Below are 25,247 nucleotides of genomic sequence, written 5' to 3'. Positions count from 1 at the left end.
ATTTTGTCTAACTTTGCTTAATTGTTGGATTCATTTAATTTAATGTAAGGAGGGTTACTATATTAAATATATATATGATTCATTTATTGGAGCGTTTCCAACTTAGTACGAGAAGAGTTATTATATTAAACATATAATTCATTTATTGAAGCGTGAAATTATTATACTAAATATCTTAATTCAATAATGATGTAACATACCATAAAAAAATATTGTATCACTACTTTTATATAATTAATCATCCTATCATAAAACCTTATGGTTAATTTTTGTTATCGTGATGATGACGGTGAGTTAAGTGTAAACATATTCAATATAATTGAATATTAATTTACATAAGAATGTATGTAATAAGTGTTTGAATTTGTAAGTATGTGATTAAGTAGTTTGATATAAATATTTATTAGGTTAGGTTATTTTTGTATAATGTCAACGGTTATAGTTATTGATGAGAATAGTTAATTACAATTTACTTGGTAGGAATTGGGTGAGTGAGTGAGTGATGGCGAAAGACGGAGAAGTTTGGTGCATGGCAACTGGGAGCAATGAAACGCCACACTACGCCAGCTGTTTCACTGTTTTCTCCTTTCTCTCTTTCTTTTTCTTTTTACTATTTTCTCTCAAACTTTCTCTTCTTTCTCTTATCAATTCCGCAGACATGTAAACTCGCCTTTTCCAACTAAATCGCTCCCTAATTTTATATTTAATTGTTTTTTTTTCTTTTTTAATTTTCTCCAGGTTCTGTTTTATTCTTAATCTTTGATTTGTTGGATCTCTTTTTCGCCATTTCTTACTCATGGAGATCCGTGCAGATGCAGAAACCAGCTCCTTGTCAAGGTTTTCCACATGCTTCTCTTTTTCCTCATCGTTTAGCTCAATCTCGTTTTCAATAACCGTTTCTCACACTGCCTCAATCACTACTTCATTAACATTCCATCGCTGAATCTTGCTCTTACGAATTCTGGATATTCAAGGCTCGAGAATAGCTGCCATGACTGAGATTTTGTTTTCACGTAGTTTGCTCGCGGCTGTGGCTTATGGATTTGCCTCCATGCTCATGGTTTTTATCAACAAGGCTGTTCTTATGCAGTATGCATATTCGATGACTCTTCTCACTTTTCAGGTATTATTATTGCCTTTGCTGATAAAATAACAGATTCTCGCCCTTTATTGCTGTTGGATTTTTGTTTACCGATGTTTGTGTTTTTCAGCAATTGGCTACCTCTTTGCTTATTCACGTTGGTAGGAATATGGGATACACGAAGGCGAGAGAACTGGATATGGCGACGGCCAAGCGACTGCTTCCGCTTTCAATTTTCTATAATGCTAATGTGGCTTTTGCTTTGGCCAGTTTGAAAGGAGTCAATATCCCAATGTATATTGCGATCAAGAGGCTTACGCCGCTTGCTGTACTTATTGCTGGGTACTTCTCGGGAAAGGGGAGACCTACAGCTCAGGTATTGGTTGTTATTTGAGGTTTTGTTCATTCTGTCACCTTGTCAAAATAGTTTATCTATGTGAATTACATACCATGAAAGTTATTGGTTGAACTAAGTTGCAACAAGAGGTTTTCAAGAAGAGAAATTGTGTTATTTAAAAAGGGAGACGAACCATTGGTAACGGAATTTAGTTAGTGCAGCAAACAAGAATAAACTTTGATCTTCTTGTGGAAATACTGATCACTGGTGGACTCTAAAATTGGGTATGGTACCTTATAAACAATGAACAGTGTGTAAAGCTGTGTTCATTTTCTTGTACAGTGTAAAGTGTATGTGGGTCTAATGCCACAGTTGATTAGCCTTGGGTGTGAATTATAATGATTGGTAGCATTTCGTTCTTTCCACTCTTGAGCTGATAAATCTTAATGTATATAATTTTCTGTCAAATTTCAGGTGGCTCTTTCAGTTATATTGATTGCTGCTGGAGTTCTCATTGCTGCCCTTGGAGATTTTTCCTTTGACCTTTTTGGGTATAGCATGGCTTTTGTTTCCGTTTTTTTTCAGGTGATATGCTGATACATCGTAGTTCTTAAATCTTAATTTTATAATGGAATCGACACTGTAATTTTGCACTGTTTGTTCATAGTGCTGCTTACTCGTATATGCAGACCATGTACCTTGTGCTGGTGGAAAAATCTGGTGCCGAGGATGGACTCTCATCCTTGGAAATCATGTTCTATAACAGCTTTCTATCTCTTCCATTCTTGATGTTTCTCATCATAGTCACTGGGGAATTCCCAAATTCTTTATCTTTATTATTTGCAAAGGTCAGAATCTTAACCTGGTTCTTGTTATTTGGATTGATTCATGATTATGCCAGAATGAATTGAATATTTGGACATTTTTAAATCTTATCTGTTTATATATACAATCAAATAAATCCCAATTATTTCACAAGGAACTGGTAAATGCCTCAGTGATAGCTATATTTAGTCTCAAACAGCAAAGATGTTCATTTACATATGATAGTTTTTCTATGTTGTTGGATAATTCAAAAGAAATAATATATGCACTAATATTTCCTTCCTCTTACTGATATTGTCTGCTTAGTAGTTTTGTGCAAATTTTCTATGTATTGGTCCATTGGGCATGTGACTTTTGAGTTTCTTAGAATTGGGCATGTTTCTACAAACTAGGAAAAAAAATAGGGGCGGTGTGAGGTTAAGATCACTTGATGTATGGTGGAAAACAAGACAAAACAGCAACTTTTGATTTTGGCACGATCTGGGTCCGTTTTGCTTTCATAAAGCAATTGGCCTTTTATATATCAGATGTTTTACAATTGTAAATTAAATCAATAGATTACTTGATTCACTTTAAAGTGCTGACAAAGTGTATTCTTAGTAATCATTTTGTGGAAGGATCATAAAAATGCCGTTTTGATGGTTGAAAGCTGGAGCCATAGCTTGCGACATATTCTGGAAAAGCTAAAAAAATCTGCAGTATTTAATTATATGGCAAAGCTGTATCATGTTTTATTTAGTGATAAATTGACGCCAAAGCTAATATTTTGTTTTCCTTTGCAGAGTTATTCCTTTTCATTTTTGATGATTCTTATTCTTTCATTGGTGATGGGCATTGTTCTCAACTTCACCATGTTCTTGTGTACAATTGTTAATTCAGCCTTAACTACAACTATTGTTGGCGTTCTCAAAGGGGTTGTTTCCACGGTAAGCTAGGAGTGATTCTGTGTTTGCCATAGAAAATCTGTCACAGCAGGCCAAATTCATACATATACATAATCTATCCATATTTTTTTTTGTAGTTTAATTTGCTTGCGTACCCTTTATGCTCATTTATGTCTAGTTTTAACTGCAAGCACTAAACCCGTTGATGGTTGCTTCTTCAGACCCTTGGTTTCTTTTTACTGGGTGGTGTTCAAGTCCATGCTTTGAATGTGTCTGGATTGGTTATTAATTCAGCTGGCGGTGTATGGTATTCATTTGCCAAATATCAGCAGAAAAGAAGTAAGGCGATGAAGCTTGTACCTGACGCGGAGGCTCATCGTAAATAGAAGTGATGTTCATAAGTTGCAGTGCAAACTAACAGTTACATGAATTGTTTCTTTACTTTTATTTACTTGATTGTAAGGACTGATAATTTAGTTATTTTTTTCTTATAATTTACAGTAATTGCAGGCTCACAGAGTCTGAGCCTATTATGTAGTAATACTGACATGATATTTGGAATTCAGTAAAATAATTGTACTTTTATTATTCAAATGCTTACCAGAATTTTATAAGCGGTCTATTTTTTTTTCTCTGCAATGTTCTCAACACTGAAATGGAGTATAGAGCGCGTGACAAACAGTAATAGAGGAAGGCAAACTTCCTACACCCAACATTTTTGAACCTGCACTAACAAAATTTTCAAATTCAAAAAATCTCTTTGAAAATCAAAATCCGGAATTGAAAATAATATATTCTGAAAAAGTAGATATGGAAAAGATTATTGTGTTCTGGAAATAAACATAAGTAGATCTGGAAAAGATTATTGTGTTCTGGAAATAAAGATCCAGAAACAAAAATCAAAATTCTATTCCAGATAAGAAAATTGAAAATAATACATTCCAAAAAAGTAGATATGACATTTAGAAACAAAAATCCAAATTCTATTCCAGATAAAAAAATTTAAAATTGAAAATAATACATTCTGAAAAAGTAGATTTGAAAAATATTATTTTGTTCCGAAAAAGGGATCTGAAATGTATTTTTATATATACACATTTTTTAAGGGTATTTTCGTTTTTTTCCCTGAAATTGGGTGCAGTAATATAATAATATGGTGCAGGAAGCAATTGCTTAGAGGGAAACAATATAGGCCCAATAGCAATAGTTTACATGTAAAAGAGAAATCGGGTTAATAGGCCCAATAACAGCATAATTCATGGAGGCATAAAAGATGTGAAATGTAATGGTAAATAAATAGCATAATATAACAAATGTTAGGTATTAATACCAGCTTCAATATCTTGAAGTCGAATATCAAAATAGTAAAAATAAACATGGAAAATGACATAATCGTTAAAATAGGTAAAGTACGATAAAATATAACAATGAATATAAAGTATGAAAAATACTATTTATGATTGTCAATATATTGTGCAATAAAAAAGGTAAAAATAAGAAAATTCGGTCTTATGTAAATAAATAATACAAACGTTATGGCTGACATAAGAAAAAAAATATTATATAATTTGACCTTGTATAGAAAATATTAAAAGGAAACTTAATCAATGATTTAAAAATTTAAAAAATATATAGAAGGTTAAAAGTTAGTATTTAAAAAAAATTGTTCAAATATTATTTAAAAAAGAAGAAGAATCTAGCAAGGAAAATTTATTTAGTAAACATTTCCGAATAAGATTAAAGAAAGTTTCCCATAAATAAAATGAAATAAAAAGAGTGTGATTTTATAGGCAAATGGAATGACTATGAATTGAAATGCGTTAAATTTCATGGTTAAGTTGTTTTTGCGATGTGGAAAAATGAGTGTTGAAATAGCGAAACACACATACTCCAAGTCCACTACAGATTAAAAAAGACCAAAGTTGTCTCCTTGAAGTATTAAATAATCTTTTTCGGATTTCGACTATTATAAAAATATAGGAGATCTTATCATAAAAAATGTTGTCAGGAAATTAGAAAAATAAATAAAAAAACTTATTTTGAATACACTTTTAGATTTTAATTTTGTTAAATATAAATTTAAAAGTGTATTTAACTCTTCTTATTATATTTTGATTTTTGTTGTGAATTTATAATCCATATTTTATTTACATTTCGTTTTAATTTTATAAAGCCATCAACAATGTATATTTCTTTAATTTTTTTTAACATTCTGTACAAATTATTTTTCGTTTCTTCATTGTTAGAAAGCTTTAAACTAATTGTAGATTTTTTTAGCTTTCAAAATTGGAGGCATTACTAGATTAAAATTATAATTGAAACTTTTACATTTCAATGAAATCTATGTCTCAATAGATTTAATTAACGGCCTTTTAACCTCAATTATTGAGAACACTATCATTTTAATGAAAATATTATATATATATATTTATAATTAATTTAAATAGTACATCACAATTGTATTAAAATGTGAAATTAGTTAGTTGTTATTATATGTGTAGTAGTTGTGGATGTACAAAAGTAGTAATTTGAAAATGAAAGTGACTAAAATGAGAGTGAGAATCACCCACAAAAATTTCAGGTAATAAATAAGAGCAAGTGAGAAAGAAAGTATTGAAAGATATAAAACTACCATTTCTCATAATACACTAAATTTGTTTGTTTTCATCCCAAAAGGCAACCAAACTAATTCAAGAAATTTGGCCTCATTAGGATAGGATTATGAAAGGGTACCAAACGTACCCATTCAATTTTCTTAGTTACTCTTGCTGTGATTGATTATAAAATTACCTCAACATTATGAAGTTTAAATTAAGCTGTAAAAAGTGTTAATTAAGGTTAAAATTAGAAGAAAATTATGATTAGATTGTGAAAGATGTTATGCAGGGTTTGTTGTGGCATCTATGTCCTCCACCTCGTGCTTTGTCTGCGGTTATATTGAAAACAAAGGCTGCTGGCTACGTGATGTGTTTTTTTTTTAAAATTTTTTTATTAATATTATTTTAATTAATTATAAATATAATATTTTAGAATATTGAAAAAAAAACAGAATAGTGTGAAATTTAATTCAGTTGCCCCCACTAGACAAGAGACTTAGATTTTGAGTGTCTCATATATATATAAATACAGAGAGAGTTTAAAATTAAGTGAAATAATAATCTTAATATTTAATTTTATTTTAAGTTAGCAACTTATATTAATGGTATAAATTGATATTTCTCATGAAGAAAAAATATTTTATATTTTAGGTAAAACTTGTAATTTTAAAATATAATTAAGTGTATAAATAAATGAGATGTATACACAAATAAGAAAATGCTCGTTATAAGTTATTTGAACAGCTATAATGCATAATCCCACATCGGTGAAGCTATAGCCAGTGGATTGGTATGAGGAAACAGCTAGCCTTTGAGGCAACAGGTTCAGAGTCCAAACCCAGATTGGTCCACAAGTCACTTCCACAGTTTTCTTAATTTCACTCTTTATATTTGGTTGGTTATTTTTCTTTATATTATCACAAATTCTACATTAATTAAAAATAAAAGTATTTTATAATATATTGGTGGAAGCACACGTGTATCTACATTTTTTTCTTTTACTCAATTTTTAGGATGATAGAAATGTAACATACATAAGAAATAATTTTGGATGAGTTGAAATTGAAAAAAAAATAGAATGCAGAGAGTGATTGAAAGTGAATTTTTTTTTATTTTATATTTGAAATTTGGTGTGGAAGTGTGTGAGAATATGTTCTCTTTGTTGCCTTAAATTAAGGAACTAAAGAAATAATGAAAGAGTCATATATATAAAAGCTGCACATTAATATTAATTTAAAAAAAATAAAATATTTTTTTAAATAATTCATATAAAATGACAAAATACTTCATTTGTATTAGTAAAATGAACTATATTAAATAATGGTAGAATCGAAAAAAAATGGTTATAATAAAATAGATAAAGATAAATAGATATAAATCTATTTTATAAAATTAAATGTTAAAGTTTATTTTTTAATATTATTAATATTTTTTCATTTTTATTTGTGAATGAACTAATTCATACAAAATTATCTTAGAGATTTTCCTCTTACCTTAAGATAAGAATAATATCTTTTGGCATCAGAACATTTGGGATTCACATGTCAAAGTAAACTCTTGTTTCAGTTGAATCACTTAACTTTATTTTAAGTCTTTTTTTTTTCTGTTAAATATAAACTCGAATCTAAGTGAAGATTAATGAAAATTATATGCTTCTTCCAGAGTAGTAGTTAATGAGGTAGGGATAACAATTACTGTATTAAAAAGATATATGATTTAAATACTAATATTAAGAAAGATCTCTTAAACATTTCTAAAATTGTCACTAAAGGTTTGGTAATGGGTTACATCCAAGTCACAATCTGCGTATTTTTTCTTTTCTGAATGGTGCATAGATCCGTTGATTTGTATGAAGATGATCTCATAATGTATTTATTTAAGTTGTATGATTGTTTTGCTCAGATGTATAAATAGACATGAAACTAAGTTTAGTGAGAAAGATTATACTTGAATTCATGTATAAAGGTTGGATCATCTGAAGATATTTATTATTTTTTATTGGTGATAAAATAAAAAATAATTGATGGAAGAGAAAGGTTGGGAAAATGAATTAGGCAGTGGTGGCACACATGGTTATATAGTGCAATGGATGATTCAGGCATACACCAAATATGAGACAGAGATTAGATTGGGCAAACAAGAACAGCTTCTACACACTCATGCACACTTTCATTCATACTTCAAATCAATTGTTGAAACCCAGCTAAGATGATGTCTGTCAAGATTTTAGGTTGTCGGGCCAGTCTAGTCTCACATGCAAGAATGCGAGATCTACCAATATTCATCACACTACACTTACAAAACCCATCACATACCTTTTTTTTTGCCTTCTTTTTCTTTTAACCATCTTCAAGCAACCTAAAATACCTTTCATTGTTTTTAAAGAAACATCTTTATCAACTCTGAAAATAAACGTATCTGTAACTCTTTCAGTTTCAAAAATATCGCCATTACTTTGGATCATTCTTCATCAAATTTGACATTAGTTTAATATAAAAGTTGAAGTTCCATTAGTTCTTCTCACATCATAAAATATAGATTTAAATATTTTTGTTTTGTTTTTTACTATAATATAAAATTAGTTTTTATTTTTAGTTTAAACCTATTTTGTAATATGAAACGAGTTTGTAGCAAACCAAGTTATAAATCTTATAAGATACACTGTATTATAATATTATAACATCTCCATCATTAACGATAAGTTATCATAAAATATTAATATTTTGAGTTTTTAGTTCTCACTGTAAATCAGTTTAACTTACCAAACAAGAACTCATTTCAATAGGTTTAAAGTTTTAACTAAGAGTTTAAGATTTATGATTTAAGATTCTTGATATTGATAAATGGATGAAAAAGATATTTAAATTAAAAAACATATTTTAATAATATTACTTTTACTTTTAGAAAACTGAATTTAGATATATATGCATTTTGTTTGAGTTACTCATAGTTTTAGGAAAATAAAATTAATGTTTCGGTTTTGTCCAAATTTATTGAATTGATATAGTTTTATCTAATTTTTAAACTTCATAAATATAGAGTTATTCATCAAAGTATATCACAGTAATTTTCTATTTAATTTAGACCATCCAATTAAATTAATCCATTTAACTTTTTTTGAAGACATTATTAACTTTATTTTTGAAAAAGTTCTTTCACTGAACTAACAATATTACTAATACTATCTATATGTACATTGTCGTAATTAACCATATCAACTCTATATTTTTCATTTGTATAATTAGAAAAAATCAAGCCTGCAACTAGTGGACTTTAGAAAGAAAGTAGTGCTTACAATATTTAAGAAGCATAATAGGTAATTAACATACTTTCCCATGAATAAAATGCTTAAAAGATTAACTTACTTTCAACAAATAAAAATATAACAGGTAATATTTATGGTATTTGACATTTTATAAATAAATTAATTCTCTTAAACATTTATGGTACTAAATACTCCAATAGATTATAATTTGGTCACAGAAGACTAATTAATGAAAACAACAAATGATTGATAATTAGGAAACAAAGCAATGATAATGACTAACTAAACAAAACAAATGACCTGTTTTTAAGAAAAAGAATCCCTAAATTTGTCCAAAGTTAACTCAAAACTTATTTTTGAAAATTTAGTTATTATAATTTTAATCAAGTATCTTTTAAACCTAACATTACTTTTTCATACTACCAAATAAGCTTAGTTTGAATATTTTATATATTATGAAATATTTTTGTTTTTAGTTTAGTCAATGTGGATTTTCAAAACAATTAATAACTAACTTAAATATTTGAATATATATTTAAAAAGTAACATTTACTTACAAAATAATTATCCCTTAATTTATATTTTACTTAAATATATATATATATTTGGTATAATTCCATATCCAAAATATCACTATTTTATTTCCCTCCTTTTTGTAACTTATTTAACAGGAGAAACACATCTGTTATACTCATATTATATACCACAGTATAGTATTTAATTATTGTGAAAAGAAATTTGCCATTAGTCTCTTCTGGCTAAAATAATCATGAATCTTCCATTTATTCCTAAAATTAAATATCATCAAATGGCATTTACCTACCCCTACCTTCCAACTTCATAGCTTGTAACATCCATCTATATTCCATACTTTTGCAATAAACCACACAATGCATATGTACACTGATATATACAGTGCCATTCTGAGGTTATTTATGCAACAACTACTAGCAGTGATAAAAGGGTCGGTGTTCACTTCAGTCATATGATAATGAGATAAGATAAGATACCTCAAAAATAAACAAAAACGTGAACATGCAGCTTTAGCTATGGTAGTATAATCTCTGATTCATTATATATCTGGTTACTCCATTTTGCATCAGATTAGTTTTATCCACATATATTCTATCTAATTAGCAATTACTAACCTCATTATTTGGTGTAAATGAGCAGTGCAATAAATACTTTTCAGTGTTTGCATGCTATACTGGTGGCCCTTTATTACTCTGGTTGGATTTGCATTAATTAATTATGTTCTTCTGGTGAAGTGCATAGCAACATATCCACTTACACTTCAGATCCAACACAAAAAGCTGTTCTGTACTGTCCTGCTATTTCTTAATTTATCTCTCCATTTTTCATTTCAGTTTTTCACAAATAACACAATGCATGTCAGCAGTTTTGCATAAGGGAGCTTTGACAATGCTTATCCTACAATTTTGGGTAACATGGGGTTCCCCTCGTGGGACCAGAGTTTATCTGAGGTTTCTCTGTAATCATTTCTATTTTTCTACTTTTTACCCTTGTTTATGTTTTGTCTGAGATTTTTACTATTTAGGTACAATTTTACAAAAAAATTATTAAAATGAATAAGCATAGTCATGTTGAACTTGTTACTTGACACTATTTCAGTTTAAACAATTCTGTTTTGGTATCTGGTAATGTAAAAAGAAGAGACTAAAGGAATATTCTTGAAGAAGCTTCCTTTAAATAATGTTTAGGTTTTTACAGAATGCACATTAGCCCCTCTTGGCCTCTAATAATCCACCAAATCGAGGCATCTTTTGCGAGCAATAATTGATTACACTGATAAAAGTGTTTTAGTTTTGTTATATTTGTTAGTATGTTAATTTTGTTTTTAAAATCTGTTGTATAATAAGTTGTATAAACACACAGACACGGATACGAATACCAAGATATGTATAATATTTAAAATGTAGGAATGGATACGAATTTATATATTATATAGTTATGAATTATTTAAATTGACAATAAAGATTTATGTGCACAAATATGTTTCAGATTATTTTTTGAAGCAGAAAGATGTTTTTCATGACTGATTCAAAATGATTTGTTCTTATTTTTATAATCATAATAAAAATTTATACAATAAATTTGAATTTTTAAAAAATTAATATATTTTTTATTTTAAAAGTTGTGTTAGAAACGTAATAGAATTGTCAAAAATCTAACAAATACTTTTTGAATTTGACATTTCAAGGATACGTGTTCTACAAATATCATACAAATGTCAATGTTTAATACGAGTGTCGATTTTCAATACGAGTATCCGATACCAATAATAAGTATCTGTATGTAAAACTTATAGTGTATATAGTACCTTTTCTCTTCTCCTTTCTTTACAACAATAATTAAAAGTAAAAGGTGTAAACATGGATGATGGCTTGGCTTATGTCATTTGCAAAGTTTGCTTTGGTCTCGATGGTCTTTTTAATAGTCACCGTTCCCCTTTTAGCCTTTCACACGCGTCTCATCCCCACCTTTGGTTATTGGCATTATTGCTATTATTACCTTTATCATAGTTGTTCTTTTATCATTCAAAATATTTTAAATAAAGATTGTTATTCTGGTAGCTACCCTCATAAATCACATTAAACCTGGAATCTTCAATCTTATCGTCCAACTAGACGATCAGTTATGCAACTCTTTTTTTCTTTCTTTTTCTAAATTACTACTTCTACTTTGTCTTGTAGATAGTAAGACTTAAAAATATATAAATGAGTATAAATTTTGTTTTATAAATTGTTTTTATAAGATTAAGCTAAATAGTTGTTAATTTTTTTGTCAATCCATTAGTATGTTTTGTCAGTCCAAGTTTTAATTTTGCCTAGCTTAGAGGATTCCCTGAAGATACTGTAATGTAACCACTGACAACAGTGGATAAACTGATACAACTGTTTAAACAAAACTAAAAATAAAGTTTTAGATTTGTATAACTATTTTACTATTCTCAAACATGACTGTAAGGTGTTTGTAGGAAAAAGGGTTCTGCTATTCTTTTGAATTTTTTTCTTCTTTGGAGTCAAAGTGGATGGGAAGGGTAAGTGAATTTAGTGAGGGAAACCAACTTGGAAGTTAGCGTCTTAGTCTTACAGCTGCTGATACCTTCCCTCATAATGTGACTTTCCCATGTTAGGTGCCTTCTAGATTTCCTTGAAAGTACAAAAGAGCCTCACTCAGTTCACGTTCTAGGCTTTTTTATGTGTTGCATTTTGTTAAATGCTGAGCCTTCAAGAGGGTTCCATCGAATAAGAGCAACCCTCGAATCTAGGGCAGTGTTTTACATGAATTTCCAGATCTGAGTGTTTTCTCTTTAGTCTTTACCATGATGTGTGCTAGAAAATATTGATGAAGTTGGTGTGTTGAGTCCTTGCTCTGAGTATATCTATACACGCACAGAGTAACATACTTGTGTTGTTCAGTGTGTGAAGTGTGAATCTGTGTCCAGTTCACCATTGTGTGGAAATGGCTCCAAGGCTGGACTTTTCCAATTGGTGGACCAAGGATACACAGAAGGGAACACCGGTAGTGGTGAAAATGGAGAACCCCACTTTCTCTGTTGTGGAGATCAATGGTGCAGATGCTGCATTCAGGCCAGTGGAGAAAAGCCGTGGCAAGAATGCTAAGCAAGTCACATGGGTGTTGCTTCTCAGGGCTCACCGTGCTGTTGGCTGTGTCACTTGGTTTGCCACTGTGCTTTGGGCGTTGCTGGGGGCCATTAAGAAGAGGTTGATTCATGGACAAGGTGTGGCTATGGAGAGTGAGAGTGACAAGTTGGAAAAAGGTAAGATGCTGTTTAGAGTCATTAGAGTGTTCCTAGTGACATCCTTGGCAGTTCTGGCCTTTGAGGTTGTTGCTTACCTTCAAGGTTGGCATTTTGGGAACCCCACTTTGCACATTCCTCGTACTTCTGATTTGGAAGGATTGCTCCACTTGGCTTATGTTGCTTGGTTGACGTTTCGTGCTGAGTACATTGCTCCTCCTATACAGGCACTTTCCAAATTTTGTGTTGTTTTGTTTCTTATCCAGTCTGTGGATCGCATGCTCCTTTGCTTGGGGTGCTTTTGGATCAAATTCAGGAAGGTCAAGCCAAAGATTGATGGGGATCCGTTCAAGAGTGACGATGTTGAAGGATCTGCAACCAATTATCCCATGGTTCTGGTTCAAATTCCAATGTGCAATGAGAGGGAGGTATGATTTACATCAAACTTTTGCATTCCATTTGTGCTAACTCAAGTTGTTTTCTTAGTAGTAAGCTTGCAGCGAATTCAATATATTAGTTTTAGCTTGTATTTGTAAGCCAGGAATAAATTTTGCAAATGTCATAATAAAACAGAACTTAGCAATTAGAAAGTTCAGATTACCTTTTTTGCAATGCTTATGAACTGTATGAATGCACGTTAAAAAAAGATATGGAAAATAGGAGCGATACTTGACACTGTAATCATTATTTTCAGTTTCTGAAATAGACACCACCTTAGTAATTCTATAGTGAGTGACAACATATAAGTTCACTTGATAAACAGATAATTTGCTTACTTTGCATGCCCTGATTTTATGCAGGTGTATGACCAATCAATTTCTGCAGTCTGCGGCATTGATTGGCCAAGGGATCGTTTACTGATTCAAGTACTTGATGATTCCGATGATGAGAGCTTACAGTGGTTAATTAAGGCAGAGGTCTCTAAATGGAGCCAAAAGGGAATCAATATAATCTATAGGCATCGCTTAATAAGGACTGGATATAAAGCTGGAAATCTTAACTCTGCAATGAGCTGTGACTATGTGAAAGACTACGAGTTTGTTGCAATTTTTGATGCAGATTTTCAACCAAATCCTGATTTTCTTAAGCGAACTGTGCCACATTTCAAGGTTGAGTGAAGAAGGTCTAACATATTCAGAAAAATTATTGGAAAGCATGTTTAACATATTTTAATATCTTGCAAATGCTTTTTTATTACAGGACAATCCCGAACTAGGATTGGTCCAAGCTAGATGGTCTTTTGTGAACAAGGATGAGAATTTATTGACTCGTCTCCAAAACATAAACTTATGCTTTCATTTTGAGGTAGAACAGCAGGTGAATGGGGTATTTCTCAATTTTTTTGGTTTCAATGGAACCGCTGGTGTTTGGAGAATCAAGGCCCTAGAAGAGTCTGGGGGCTGGCTAGAGAGGACAACTGTAGAAGATATGGACATTGCTGTCCGAGCTCATCTCAATGGTTGGAAATTTATCTTCCTAAATGATGTAAAGGTGATCATAGATGACAACCTTTTCCATCCATATCTCATTTCATTGTATATGCATGATATGATTAGTTTATGTCACCTTTGTGAATTGTGACTTGTATGTTCACCTGAAATCCCATGAGTACTCGTGAATTTCTTAAATCTGTAAATTTCTAGGTACCGTGTGAAGTTCCTGAGTCATATGAAGCTTACAGGAAGCAGCAACACCGCTGGCATTCAGGTCCTATGCAACTTTTTAGGTTGTGTCTTCCGGCAATTGTGAAATCTAAGGTATATGTGATACTCATCTTGAAGTAGTAATTAGAGTAGTGATGAAGAAAAGCATATTCTGATAACTTAGAATTGCGGTTTATAATATGCACTACATAAAAACTTTAAAATTCTCTATTACTGCAGGTGTCTGCATGGAAGAAAGCAAACTTAATCCTGCTATTTTTTCTGTTGAGGAAACTGATCCTTCCCTTTTACTCTTTCACCTTATTTTGCATAATTCTTCCTCTAACCATGTTTGTACCTGAGGCAGAGCTTCCTTTGTGGGTGATCTGCTATGTGCCTGTATTTATGTCACTTCTTAACATTCTTCCTGCTCCAAAATCTTTTCCTTTCATTGTTCCCTATCTCCTTTTCGAAAACACCATGTCCGTCACCAAATTCAATGCAATGGTATCTGGGCTTTTTCAATTAGGCAGCTCTTATGAATGGGTTGTCACAAAGAAAGCTGGCAGGTCATCAGAGTCCGATTTACTGGCTGCTGCAGAAAGGGAAGCCAAGTCAATAGAAAGACAAAAGATTCATAAAGGAGCTTCCGACAGTGACCTTATGGAGTCAGAAAAGTTTGTGGAGCACAGAGAAGCAGCTCCAATAACTGTTAAGAAAACTAATAAGATATATAAGAAAGAGCTAACTTTGGCATTCCTCCTTCTGACAGCTTCTATCAGGAGTCTGTTATCAGCACAAGGAGTTCACTTCTACTTTCTACTTTTCCAAGGGGTGACCTTCCTCCTTGTGGGGCTGGATTTGATTGGAGAGCAGATGAGCTAGTTTTCATTCAAAACAGCATAAAAGAGACGATGAATGGAAAACACCTTCTACTGGTTTATCAGCCAAGTTGCAGTCCAGCAACAAAAATGAACAACGAAGTATAGTTAAATCCTTTCTTTCTTTCAAAAATTCGCAGTACAGGTCTATCGAACACATGATTGATTGCAAGTACCGAAGCAAGGTTCCTCAGTTATTCTACCATATATCCATTTTGCATTCACACGATTCTTCGCAAGTATTTCTTATAGGGCACTACTCACATTGTACTCCTACAGGTATTGAATTCTTGTTTACTGGTATAGGAAGTGTATAAAGTCTTCAGTTTTCTTCATTGTGTTATTGGGACTGGGAGTTCTGATTCCAAATGTCTGGGTGTGGTGCATGTAGCTTGATATATGTCGAATCATAGGTGCCTTCATGGTAAATAGAGTGTGTAAAACAGGACATCTTTCTGTACATTCATTGTTATCTAATTAAACAATAAATTTTATTCTTCCAACTCTTCCCCCTCCCTTGTTCTCTGCTACTTGCCAATTTTCATGTCTTTTAATTGCATGGCTATAATCGGGTAAATAAAATGGTGTCGGCAGGCAAATGGAGACAAGCTTAAGTGGCTTGATAGTTTTCTGATGTGGTCCCCCTCCAATAGATTCATGTTCCTAAAACTGATTTCTAATGTCTGAGATTAACATCACTGACCCAAACAAAATGTTGATGGTACTGAATCTGTTGAGGCCACAACTTATCCACCTGCCATTAGCAAGCAAGTACAAAATAGTCCCATTTCTTTAGATGGATGTGTCGGTCATAAAGCTGGCCAAATAATAATATAAATTTTTGCCTTCACAAGTGGTTTGCCAATCTCAACTGCGAAATCCTTTTCATCTGAATATAACATCAAAAATCTTATGACAATGCTTTAAGTCTTCACAGTAGTCAAAATAAATTGTATATTTAAATTACAATGAAAACGAAAAAGCAAGAATCAGAACTATGTGGTAAGACGGGAAAAAGTAGAAAAATATACAAGCAAGAACAATGGTGCAGTGTAATATACAGGTGGCATGTCATGTAACTGTAATATACAAGATAAAAATCGTTTTTTGTGAAGATGAACCGAGCGGCAAACACACAAAAGCAACTTCTTGCTAGAAGTTGATGCGTATGGAAACATCAACGATGTTCACTGCGATGGGATCACACATCCTAAAGCAAGTGGTCTAAGAGCTGAACCACCCCAAAAAGAAGGTCAGGCTTAGAGAAAACCTGAAAGCTTCTCCATCAACAAACAAATAATGCACACGTATTGTAGCTATGGACCTGAACTATTTGTGTGAGGAGTAATGATTTTAACTCTCGAAGATGGTCATGGAACTCTAGACATAGCACTGCTGATCTAATCATCATAAGGGTCTACTGAAAAGTCTGGCTCTTCAGGCTTTTGCAACTTGGGCAGGTCTACATCCTTGATCTTCTGAACTCCTCTCTTTGTGTTTGCAGCAAACCTTGAAGCCAGTATAGTGACACCTAAGTGTTGTTTTACTTGTGCAGTGCTTGAAGTCAGTGCACTGTGCTCTTCTTCATTATGTTCATCGTGATTGAAGGACTGGCATTCCCTCAAGCTAAGGCTCTTCGCAAACATTCTCTTCTTGAACCGGCGCCAAGCAGCCTGAATGAAGCATGTTGCCCATGTCCTCCAATGGTGAGAGTAGAAACGGAAAGTGTGCTGCAACTTCTTGCTGTGGAGACGTCTAAACTGATTGGCCACAAATTTAAGATCTTCTGCTCTTAGTGCAAAGGCTTCAACTTCTACAAGGGCTTTAACAGTTCTCGTAGAAGAAGGCAAGTTGAGAGTGGATTTTGGAAGCAATGCCCAAGCAAGTAGCTCTTCTCCACAGAAATCACCAGGCCTCAAGGTAATGGAGTTGAAGAAACCAGTTCTGCCTCCATTTGTTGTTGAACTTTCAAGTCTCCCTCTGATGATAAAGAGCATCTCTGTAACCGGGTCTCCTTCTCTGACTATGTACGTGCCTTGAGTACTCAAGGATGATACCAATCTCTCGCATATTGCATCAAGTAGCTGATCATCCATTTGCGAGAAAAAAGGAACCTGTAGTTGGTGGAAAAGAAGGCATTTATCAGAGAAGATAGTCATATATAGTATGATTTTACCTGTACTCCTTATGCATGGATGAGTTAAACTATTCAACATTTCTTGATGTTGATGAGAGCATAGTACTATGATAGATGAATATTTATTGTGAGAAAACTTACACGTCGAACAAGGTCCAAGCAAAGATGGCGTTGGATATCTCTACGTAGGTCAATAGGCAGGGCACGTAGGATTGTTTCTTCATCAACCCCGCGAGTTGCAAGCCACTTGTATTGAACAAATCTTCGGACACGCTCTCTCAGATTTTGTGGGAGCTGACGGTGACTCATCCACTCTTCAGTGTCACGTCTCTTGAGCCTCCATTCTTCAAGCCTCACAGTAATAGATTGCAAATAGGTCTGCACTGAATTGAGCATTCTTAGGTGTTCACATAAATTCAGGATGCTTAGTTATAGTCAACAATTTGGTATTGACTTTTTGTCTTATTTAGCTGTACATGTAAATTGAGGATTTTCTTTAATCTAACTTATTTGATGATGATATTAACTCTTTCTGAAATGAGAATGACAAAAAGATTACAAACCATTGCAACTGTTTCAGTGTTTTTGTTGAAGAAAAGAGAATTTATGTGTAAAGGTTTTAGTAAAACATAAAAAGTGTGCTGGATTGTGTTCAAGTAATAGAAATGTAAAGAAGCTTAGAAGCTACGGAACTTATTGTTGCAAATAAAATAATTTTTTAAAGTAAAGTTTCGTGGATTTGAAGATCCTAAGTACCTGCATGTTACCAATTAAGTGGGCAAACAAAACCAGACCCAGAATAGCAATGAGTATTGCAAATGCAGTTTCCCAAACGAATGTGCTTGTGGTCAAACCCTGGCCATAGGAACTGAAAATACAGAAAGGAAAAGATTAACTAAATGCGAACAGTGAAGATAGACATGTGATGTTCAGTTTAATTCACGTCAAATATTTATCTGTAGTGTAAGGAAAGATAACTGGGTATTCAGACTGAAGAAACAAATCTTTGGCTTCTAATGAGAGTGTAATATAGTCAAAGCAGATATGGTTAAATACAGTTGTAGAACCAAACCTTAAGTTCTGCAAGCCCCACCACAGACAATAGAGATACTTCTCTATAAACACAGAGGAGATAACATTATTTTCCACTGCAGTTACGAAAATTCCATAGTTGAAATTGGTGCTATTTTGAGGACTGCAGTTACCAAACACAGAAGTATTGTTTACCCACTTCATGCGATCATCGTGGTTTAAAGTACTGCAATCTAAGTACTTGAGAACACATTTTACAGGGAGGCTTTCATTTCTGCATTCAGATTTCCAGCAAGAAGCATGCCTTTCAATTGATAACAAATACCATGATGCCCCCAACACCTACAAAAAGGGAGTAATGAATAATTAAAAATCTGAAATGCCGCGAGATAACAACTAATTGAAAGGCAATTTATGATTGAAGAAAACATAACATACATGACTAGCTAGCATGTAAAGTAAAAGATTGTAAGCAGCCCCAGCCCAAGCTGTCTTTGTAACTACACCAGTGGCTTTAATAATCTGAGAGCTTAATGGGAAAATCAAATATAATCTGGGGACATATTGAAGCAGAACAATGAGCACAAGTGCATTGTTGGTATGATCAGCATGGGAGCTTCTGATTGCTGGCATCATAAACCAAATCACAATCTGCCAACAAAGAAAAGAAAAAACATGTCATTTAACATCACTTCCAAACCGTGACAATCTTTCAGGGACAAATATACAAAGTCAGAGAACAAACGATCTCTATGCCATATGTAACTCAATTTTAAAACATGAAATTTGCAAGTTTTCCTACTTTTCGAAATGGAGAAGGAATAAAGAAGTTGAATTCAAGTTTAAAAAGATATACTTAATCTCTATTCAATGTGGGACTTTTTATTAAAGCTTATACTCTTAACATGTTACTTTTATTCAGTCAGTAAACGTGATATTGGTGTTTTTATGTTTTATGCATTAAACACAAAATGAGACTACCAAAGCAGAAGCATTTGTGGTACCTGGGGAAGAGGCAGTGTAGCAACAAGATCTAGGAAGAACTCTGATCTCAAATATCGCCTTGCAATCAGCCTAGGATCCATAACAAGCTCACCCCTTCCAAACACCCTAGAACTCGGGGATACATAGGCAGTTCTGAACTTGATGACCATGTTGAGCAGATAGAACACATCAGCAAATGTCCGGAAACATGTCACAACAATTCCTATATTCAAATCAATAGCCATACACCATGATTTCCCATCATTTGCTACTGATGGAAGGTAGAAAAACAGTGGATCAACAAACAGTGCCAGAATGCAAGAAAACAGGAATGCCCGGTTCCACTCCAAAATTGCATCACTGCCAGGATCAAGAATTCTTTTCTTCCATGGCTCATGGTTTTCTGGGAAAACCTTAAACTTGGCAAGCGAGGGAATTTTGATACTCATTCTGTTCTTGTCACCAATACTCATTTTGCTTTCTGGATAGACTGTGAATGCCTTCTCATGGTGTTTGTGAGAGTCTAGCTTTTCCCAAGGAAGTTCAAGAGTCTGTTTTCCATCATTGGAGAACCTAAGAGTTTTCAAAACCACTAATCAAATCTGACAAAGTTGTAACAATGGGAATAAACTGAATGAAAAAGAATAATAAAGATGACCGTGGTATTGAATTCACCTCACTAGCTTCTCATGTCTCAGCTCCATGCTATGATTATGATGAAGTATTACTGTCAAATGCTCACACAGATACTATTTCTACTGAGGAGGAGTGCATTGCTTTGAATTGCAAGTTGCAACATGACAATGAAGAAAATCACACTGCATACTTGGTTTCTGATTAATGAAACGTGTTTGGTTCTTCTTCATATGCAAATGCAACCAAAATAAGCTTTTGAAGAAAGAGACAAGTTGGGCAAAGGAGGGGAGTGATAAGCTTTACTTCAATCCAAGGCTTAAAGATGCAGTTTTGGATTTGGACAAAAATGGGTTTGACTTGAATGCTTCCGAGGACAACGGAAGAGTAACCACCAAAACGGCCTGCAATTAACACAGCTCAGATATTGAACTATACTATAATACACAATGGACAAGCGTAAACGTGGGAAGTGGGAACCATGACAAAACTATATGTACATATACCAATATACACCAACTTGCATTTTCAAATTATCTATAATACATCTACTTTCTCTTCTGTCTTACTTGCACTCTATTTTTGCATCATATCTCTTTCTTTATTCTTTTTATGACATCTTTTTGTGATGTGATTTATGTGTTCAATGTAATTTCTAAGATATGAACATGTTTTTCATGAAGTTTAATGGTTGTTTTGTAAGTAAAGGGGTAAAATAATGCATGAACTTGTGACCTGCACTCATGAGGTGGACGTTGACGTTTAGAACGAAGCAACCATTAAATAATTGACAGAATTATCACATATAATTAACAAACATAACATTTTTTAAAGATCAATGTGATTCTAATATAACCAACATAAGTAGTAAAATAATCAAATATTGATGACAGGGTTCGGAATCTTAAAGATTTTCCACTCAGCTTTTGCTAAACCTCAATCAACGGCACCAATGTGCTCTTGCTAGCTAGACGTGCAAAAAACTAATGATCATAAATATAATATCATGCTCTATTGGTTAACGAAAAAGTTAAAAATCTTTTGAATGATTTCTGCAGAAACTTCTTTTAAATGTCCAACTTAAAGAAGCTGAGGAAAACGCAATGAGTTGACTCCATTGCTACAAGTATCAAGTCTTTCATTTCTATTTTCATTGCACCTCTCGCCATTTGCAGTGATTGTTGTGGTGATGTAGAAAGTAGTTGAATTTCCTTCTTTCAATCAAACCAGTGCTGTTGTCCCTCACTTTATGAATCTTTAGGGTGAAGCCATCATTGTTTAATGGAAAGAAAAAAATATCTTTTGTTGATGCGTCTTATCCTCAACATTTTTATCAGTAATTGTGGATATTATTGGTGAAATGTTTAATTATGACAAATGAATGTAGATATCATGTTACATATTGATAGTGGGAGCTGATGCATATCCAAATAACAATTTTGGTTTCCATTTAGATATTGTATTGTATTGAAGATGTATTATGTTAAGAGTAAAAAAGCACTAAACTGTTGCTTCACAAAACAAGATTTCCTGCATTATCTTTTCATGCTAAACACAAACTCACACTTATATTTTGTCCAGTTGAGATACAAAGAAACCAAAATTAAAACCAATTAATTGTGATATTATAAACTTTATAATTATTTTAATATTATAAACTTACTGTATTAATATTTAATTAATACCGAGTCAATCAGTACAGTTCTTTTTACGACAGTTTCATTGCCGTTAAACAATTAAATTTTACTTTAGTAGATTAAACGAGTGGCCTAAAGCATTGCTTGTTTATTGTTAACTATAGTTTATAAAATTTCTGTGAGTTATACCTTTTATTTATTTCAATACAATTTAACTATCAGAAAACAGTGCAAAAGGCGCATACTAGTTATTATTGTGAATTAGTGAGTGATTAGCGGGAACCTTTTTCAATTATTTCACGGATAAAGAGATTACATGATTCTGATTTTTGTATGTATACAAATAACGAAGTTGAAGCATTGTATATGGATGAGTTTTTCATAACAAAGCCCACATCCGAAACATTTCAAGTTGAACTAAATTCTATACTATAAAATGAAACTAGGTTCATGTTGTTAAACCACGGAGCCGTGTGCTAAGTACATAGCGAACTATTCTTTCGCCTTTTACTAAAGAATACCGTGTACTTTTCACATGAAGCGGCATACGCCAATTTTTGGAAAGGGTCTTCATCAGAGGACCTTGCCATCAATGAAAGTCAAAACTATGTTTCAGAAAGCAGATATAATTACAGAACAAATCCTATAACTGAACCAATCCATCCATTTTATGAATTTTTCCAGAGAAATTTTGTTATTAGTTTTGTCTGTATAATGATTTTCTATTTTTTAAATCTTAATAAAATGTCAAAATCAATTTTTTGTCTTGCTTAGTCTGATAATATTTGTTTGTCTGCTTTCCTTGACTCTGATAATAGAAAAAAAATTCTGAAGCAGAACTTTTTGTAAATTGAGGAGGAATAAGACAATTTCATGGTCTATCATCTAATTTCTCTGAGGTGCCTTTTCAGATGGAGTTAAACTGAAACAAATTTATAATCCTGACATGAGAGGTGCCTTTTCAGATGGAGTTAAACTGAAACAAATTTATAATCCTGACATGAGACAGATCAGTGTTGTAAGCAACTTATTTTAAGAAATTATTGTCAGCATACACAGATTACAACAGATTTATAATAAACACAGTGCCAAAAAAATTGGGATGAGTTTGGGAACTTCATAAAAGGGTACAAAAGGAGAAAATGAACCAGAATATCTATTTCTGCACTGAGAACTATGAAGTGAAAACAAGATATATTACCACAGACAAAGACAAGAGCACTCACATCAGTTACAAGTAATTGCAGTAGCACACATCTCATAAAAACAAAGGATTGGGTCACACCAACAAACACATCTCACAAAGATTTCCATAACAACAACACATTCACCTGTTGCCATTCTTGTTTCTCATTGCAAGCAGTTAAATGTACATTCAGAAGGAATTGAAGGGATCAATTTCTTTCTGATGGGCCTATGGATTGTCCAAATGAGAAAGAAGGATAAGATAATAAGGTGAAAAATCCCATCAACATGGAAAAGGAGGAAACAACTACATCAGCAAGAAATAAGAATTAATTACTAAAAGGAAGTGGTAAACAAATAAAAGCTTCTAAATAACAGCATGTAATACATTAACAACAAATTATCATTACATTTCAAGAACTAAACATACCATGTAATGCATGAATATCATCATCTTTGTGTGCATCTCTGTGATCATCAAATTCAATTTAGAGAAACACATTTGCATTATGTGTGTTATGGATAAATAGGTTGTGAGATGTTCAAAATTTCAGTTCTTTGTTTTGATTTGTAAATATTTTTTTTTAAAAAGGAAAACAAAATTATCAAGGAATGTTTAACATTCACTCACCTTCTTACACTACCAAAAACATGGAATTCATCTTCAACATCTCTCCCAATAACAGGTGAATACAGGTTACAAACATTGATAGACTAACTGTTTTAGCCTTTCACAATCACGAGAAAAAAGAAACCTCCCTGTCACGTAGAACACAGGTTACATAAATTGACTTCACTAAATCCTTACAAATGGCATGCAGATTTTTTGGCAAAAGAAATGTATTTGTCTATCCACAAAGATCATTGAGGATAAACAAGAAAAAAAATTCCAAGAGTTTCAGTAGGGAACCAAATCCAAAATAAATTCTGAAAATATAATGCATGCTGCTTCAAAATTAGATTGAAGACAAGATGGAAGTGTAAAGTACCAATTATTGGAATGAATGTAGAACAGCAAAAAGAGACTTGGAGAACAAAAGAAAAATCATATTTTAAATGACTTTGGGCTGAAGAGAAGAAAACTAAATAAAAGATAATGAGATGAAGAATTAAAGAACAACTCAGGAACAATTGTAGAAGGAGTTCTGGAGGAAGGAGTATGATTATTGAATTAGCTGCATCTCATGTGATGTTATGATATTAGATACCTGTTGAAAGCCCACAATGATCAATACATAAAATGAGAATCAATTAAATATCTTATAAATGGAAAAAGTTTCTTATGTTATAGTTACGGAGCCGTGTGATAAGTTCAAAGCGAACTATTCTTTCGCCTTTTACTAAAGAATACCGTGTACTTTTCACAAATGCGGCATATGCATATTTTTTTATATGGATCTTCAATAGATCCTGCAATATAAGTGTGAATTTTTGTATTATTTTTCTTTGGTGGATCCATAGTTGTTCTATAATTTTTAGTGATTTGGTCTGTTTATGTATGTAAGCAATTTCATTTGTCTAAGTAATTTGTTTATAAAATATTTGTGAAAACATCAGAATCTGGAGAGTAATATTGGTTTTGTATACTTGAGAGTAATAATGTGTTCTTTTTTACCGAGTAAGAATGTAATCAGGATTTATTTCAAAAGTTGAGAGTAATAATGTTTCTCTTCGCTGGTCATTTTCATTCCCAATTTGATGCAATGAAACATGCTTAAATTGAATTGATTCACAACCATTCTTCTCCATATCATTGCATCAGGTTTTCAATTTGATGCAATGAAATGAAACATAGATAGCTTAAATTGAACCGATTCATAACCATTCTTCTCCATATCATTTCCATATCGTTTAACATGTATTCTCCAGACACAGTCATGCACATGCACCCAACTACTGAACTAAATCCTTAAGGAATCCTTTCAACCCAAGTTCAAGCCCAATCCAATACAGCATTTGGACCATTGATGAAATGCCGAGTTCCATAATTTCTGTAAACTGATTGTTCAAATTTTGGTCCTAAGAGACATTGGTCCAATTGCTTTAGTGCCAAGGACACCAACCTAATTCAATATCTAATGTGATGAAATGGGTCTTTTGAGTGGAACTCATTCTGAGACTAGAGTTTCAGATCAACGTGTGGAGTGCATTTGTGCACCATGGTATACTCCCAGATAAGTTTTTCTGTGATATTTTATCTGAATCCAAACACAAATTACATAACTTGACTTCACTAAGTCCATACAAATGGCATGAAGACTTTTTGAAAAAAAAATGTCTATCCACAAATATCATAGAGGATAAAAAAACAAGAAAATATCAGTAGGAAACCAAATCCAAAA

At 32.5% G+C, this 25,247-nt stretch overlaps 3 protein-coding genes and 2 non-coding genes across 7 annotated transcripts; 4 read left to right on the top strand and 1 right to left on the bottom strand.

The window, feature by feature from the left end:
• Positions 1 to 443: 443 nt before the first annotated feature.
• On the top strand, positions 444 to 3,721 carry LOC137821394 (UDP-galactose/UDP-glucose transporter 7). 3 transcript variants are annotated; one of them, XM_068625965.1, is made up of 8 exons: positions 444 to 577; positions 739 to 837; positions 1,018 to 1,123; positions 1,212 to 1,457; positions 1,893 to 2,003; positions 2,108 to 2,266; positions 3,026 to 3,169; positions 3,349 to 3,721. In XM_068625965.1, exons 2-8 carry the CDS (start codon positions 797 to 799, stop codon positions 3,511 to 3,513), a joined length of 972 nt encoding a protein of 323 aa, XP_068482066.1. In that variant the 5' UTR covers positions 444 to 577; positions 739 to 796; the 3' UTR covers positions 3,514 to 3,721. The 3 variants fall into 3 exon arrangements, with proteins under 3 accessions (XP_068482066.1, XP_068482064.1, XP_068482065.1); XM_068625963.1 differs by having other exon boundaries at positions 477 to 660; positions 813 to 837; XM_068625964.1 differs by lacking the exon at positions 444 to 577 and having other exon boundaries at positions 652 to 837.
• A 7,838-nt stretch (positions 3,722 to 11,559) lies between these two features.
• LOC137820448 (probable xyloglucan glycosyltransferase 5) lies at positions 11,560 to 15,800 on the top strand. Its single transcript, XM_068624550.1, has 5 exons — positions 11,560 to 13,201; positions 13,574 to 13,882; positions 13,974 to 14,264; positions 14,417 to 14,530; positions 14,657 to 15,800. Exons 1-5 carry the CDS (start codon positions 12,476 to 12,478, stop codon positions 15,299 to 15,301), a joined length of 2,085 nt encoding a protein of 694 aa, XP_068480651.1. The 5' UTR covers positions 11,560 to 12,475; the 3' UTR covers positions 15,302 to 15,800.
• A 354-nt stretch (positions 15,801 to 16,154) lies between these two features.
• Positions 16,155 to 20,548, bottom strand: LOC137820447 (probable cyclic nucleotide-gated ion channel 14). The gene is made up of 7 exons (XM_068624548.1): positions 20,126 to 20,548; positions 19,471 to 20,023; positions 18,905 to 19,117; positions 18,507 to 18,808; positions 18,191 to 18,302; positions 17,576 to 17,812; positions 16,155 to 17,411 (listed from the first exon to the last, which is right to left on the bottom strand). Exons 1-7 carry the CDS (start codon positions 20,152 to 20,154, stop codon positions 16,698 to 16,700), a joined length of 2,160 nt encoding a protein of 719 aa, XP_068480649.1. The 5' UTR covers positions 20,155 to 20,548; the 3' UTR covers positions 16,155 to 16,697.
• A 1,639-nt stretch (positions 20,549 to 22,187) lies between these two features.
• On the top strand, positions 22,188 to 22,304 carry LOC137823212 (U5 spliceosomal RNA). The gene has a single exon (XR_011083082.1). It is a non-coding gene; the product is annotated as a U5 spliceosomal RNA (small nuclear RNA).
• Positions 22,305 to 24,201: 1,897 nt separating this feature from the next.
• On the top strand, positions 24,202 to 24,318 carry LOC137823214 (U5 spliceosomal RNA). The gene has a single exon (XR_011083084.1). It is a non-coding gene; the product is annotated as a U5 spliceosomal RNA (small nuclear RNA).
• Positions 24,319 to 25,247: the final 929 nt, after the last annotated feature.

Source organism: Phaseolus vulgaris, chromosome 9 (assembly GCF_000499845.2).
Source record: "Phaseolus vulgaris cultivar G19833 chromosome 9, P. vulgaris v2.0, whole genome shotgun sequence".
NCBI classification, from domain to species: domain Eukaryota; kingdom Viridiplantae; phylum Streptophyta; class Magnoliopsida; order Fabales; family Fabaceae; genus Phaseolus; species Phaseolus vulgaris.
The sequence above is the reverse complement of the archived record's forward strand: the minus strand, read 5'-3'. Positions and strand labels throughout refer to the sequence as shown.

Bases quoted from the DNA above. Each gene is read 5' to 3' on its own strand.
- LOC137821394 (XM_068625963.1), top strand. From the start codon at position 546: ATGAAACGCCACACTACGCCAGCTGTTTCACTGTTTTCTCCTTTCTCT. The intron at 2,004-2,107 runs GTGATATGCTGA...TCGTATATGCAG, and splicing joins TTGTTTCCGTTTTTTTTCAG to ACCATGTACCTTGTGCTGGT. The intron at 3,170-3,348 runs GTAAGCTAGGAG...TTGCTTCTTCAG, and splicing joins TCAAAGGGGTTGTTTCCACG to ACCCTTGGTTTCTTTTTACT.
- LOC137820447 (XM_068624548.1), bottom strand. From the start codon at position 20,154: ATGGAGCTGAGACATGAGAAGCTAGTGAG. The intron at 20,024-20,125 runs GTGAATTCAATA...GAAAACTCTTAG, and splicing joins AGACATGAGAAGCTAGTGAG to GTTCTCCAATGATGGAAAAC. The intron at 17,813-18,190 runs GTACTTAGGATC...AATTCAGTGCAG, and splicing joins ACTTAATTGGTAACATGCAG to ACCTATTTGCAATCTATTAC.
- LOC137820448 (XM_068624550.1), top strand. From the start codon at position 12,476: ATGGCTCCAAGGCTGGACTTTTCCAATTGGTGGACCAAGGATACACAG. The intron at 13,883-13,973 runs GTTGAGTGAAGA...TTTTTATTACAG, and splicing joins GAACTGTGCCACATTTCAAG to GACAATCCCGAACTAGGATT. The intron at 14,531-14,656 runs GTATATGTGATA...CTATTACTGCAG, and splicing joins CGGCAATTGTGAAATCTAAG to GTGTCTGCATGGAAGAAAGC.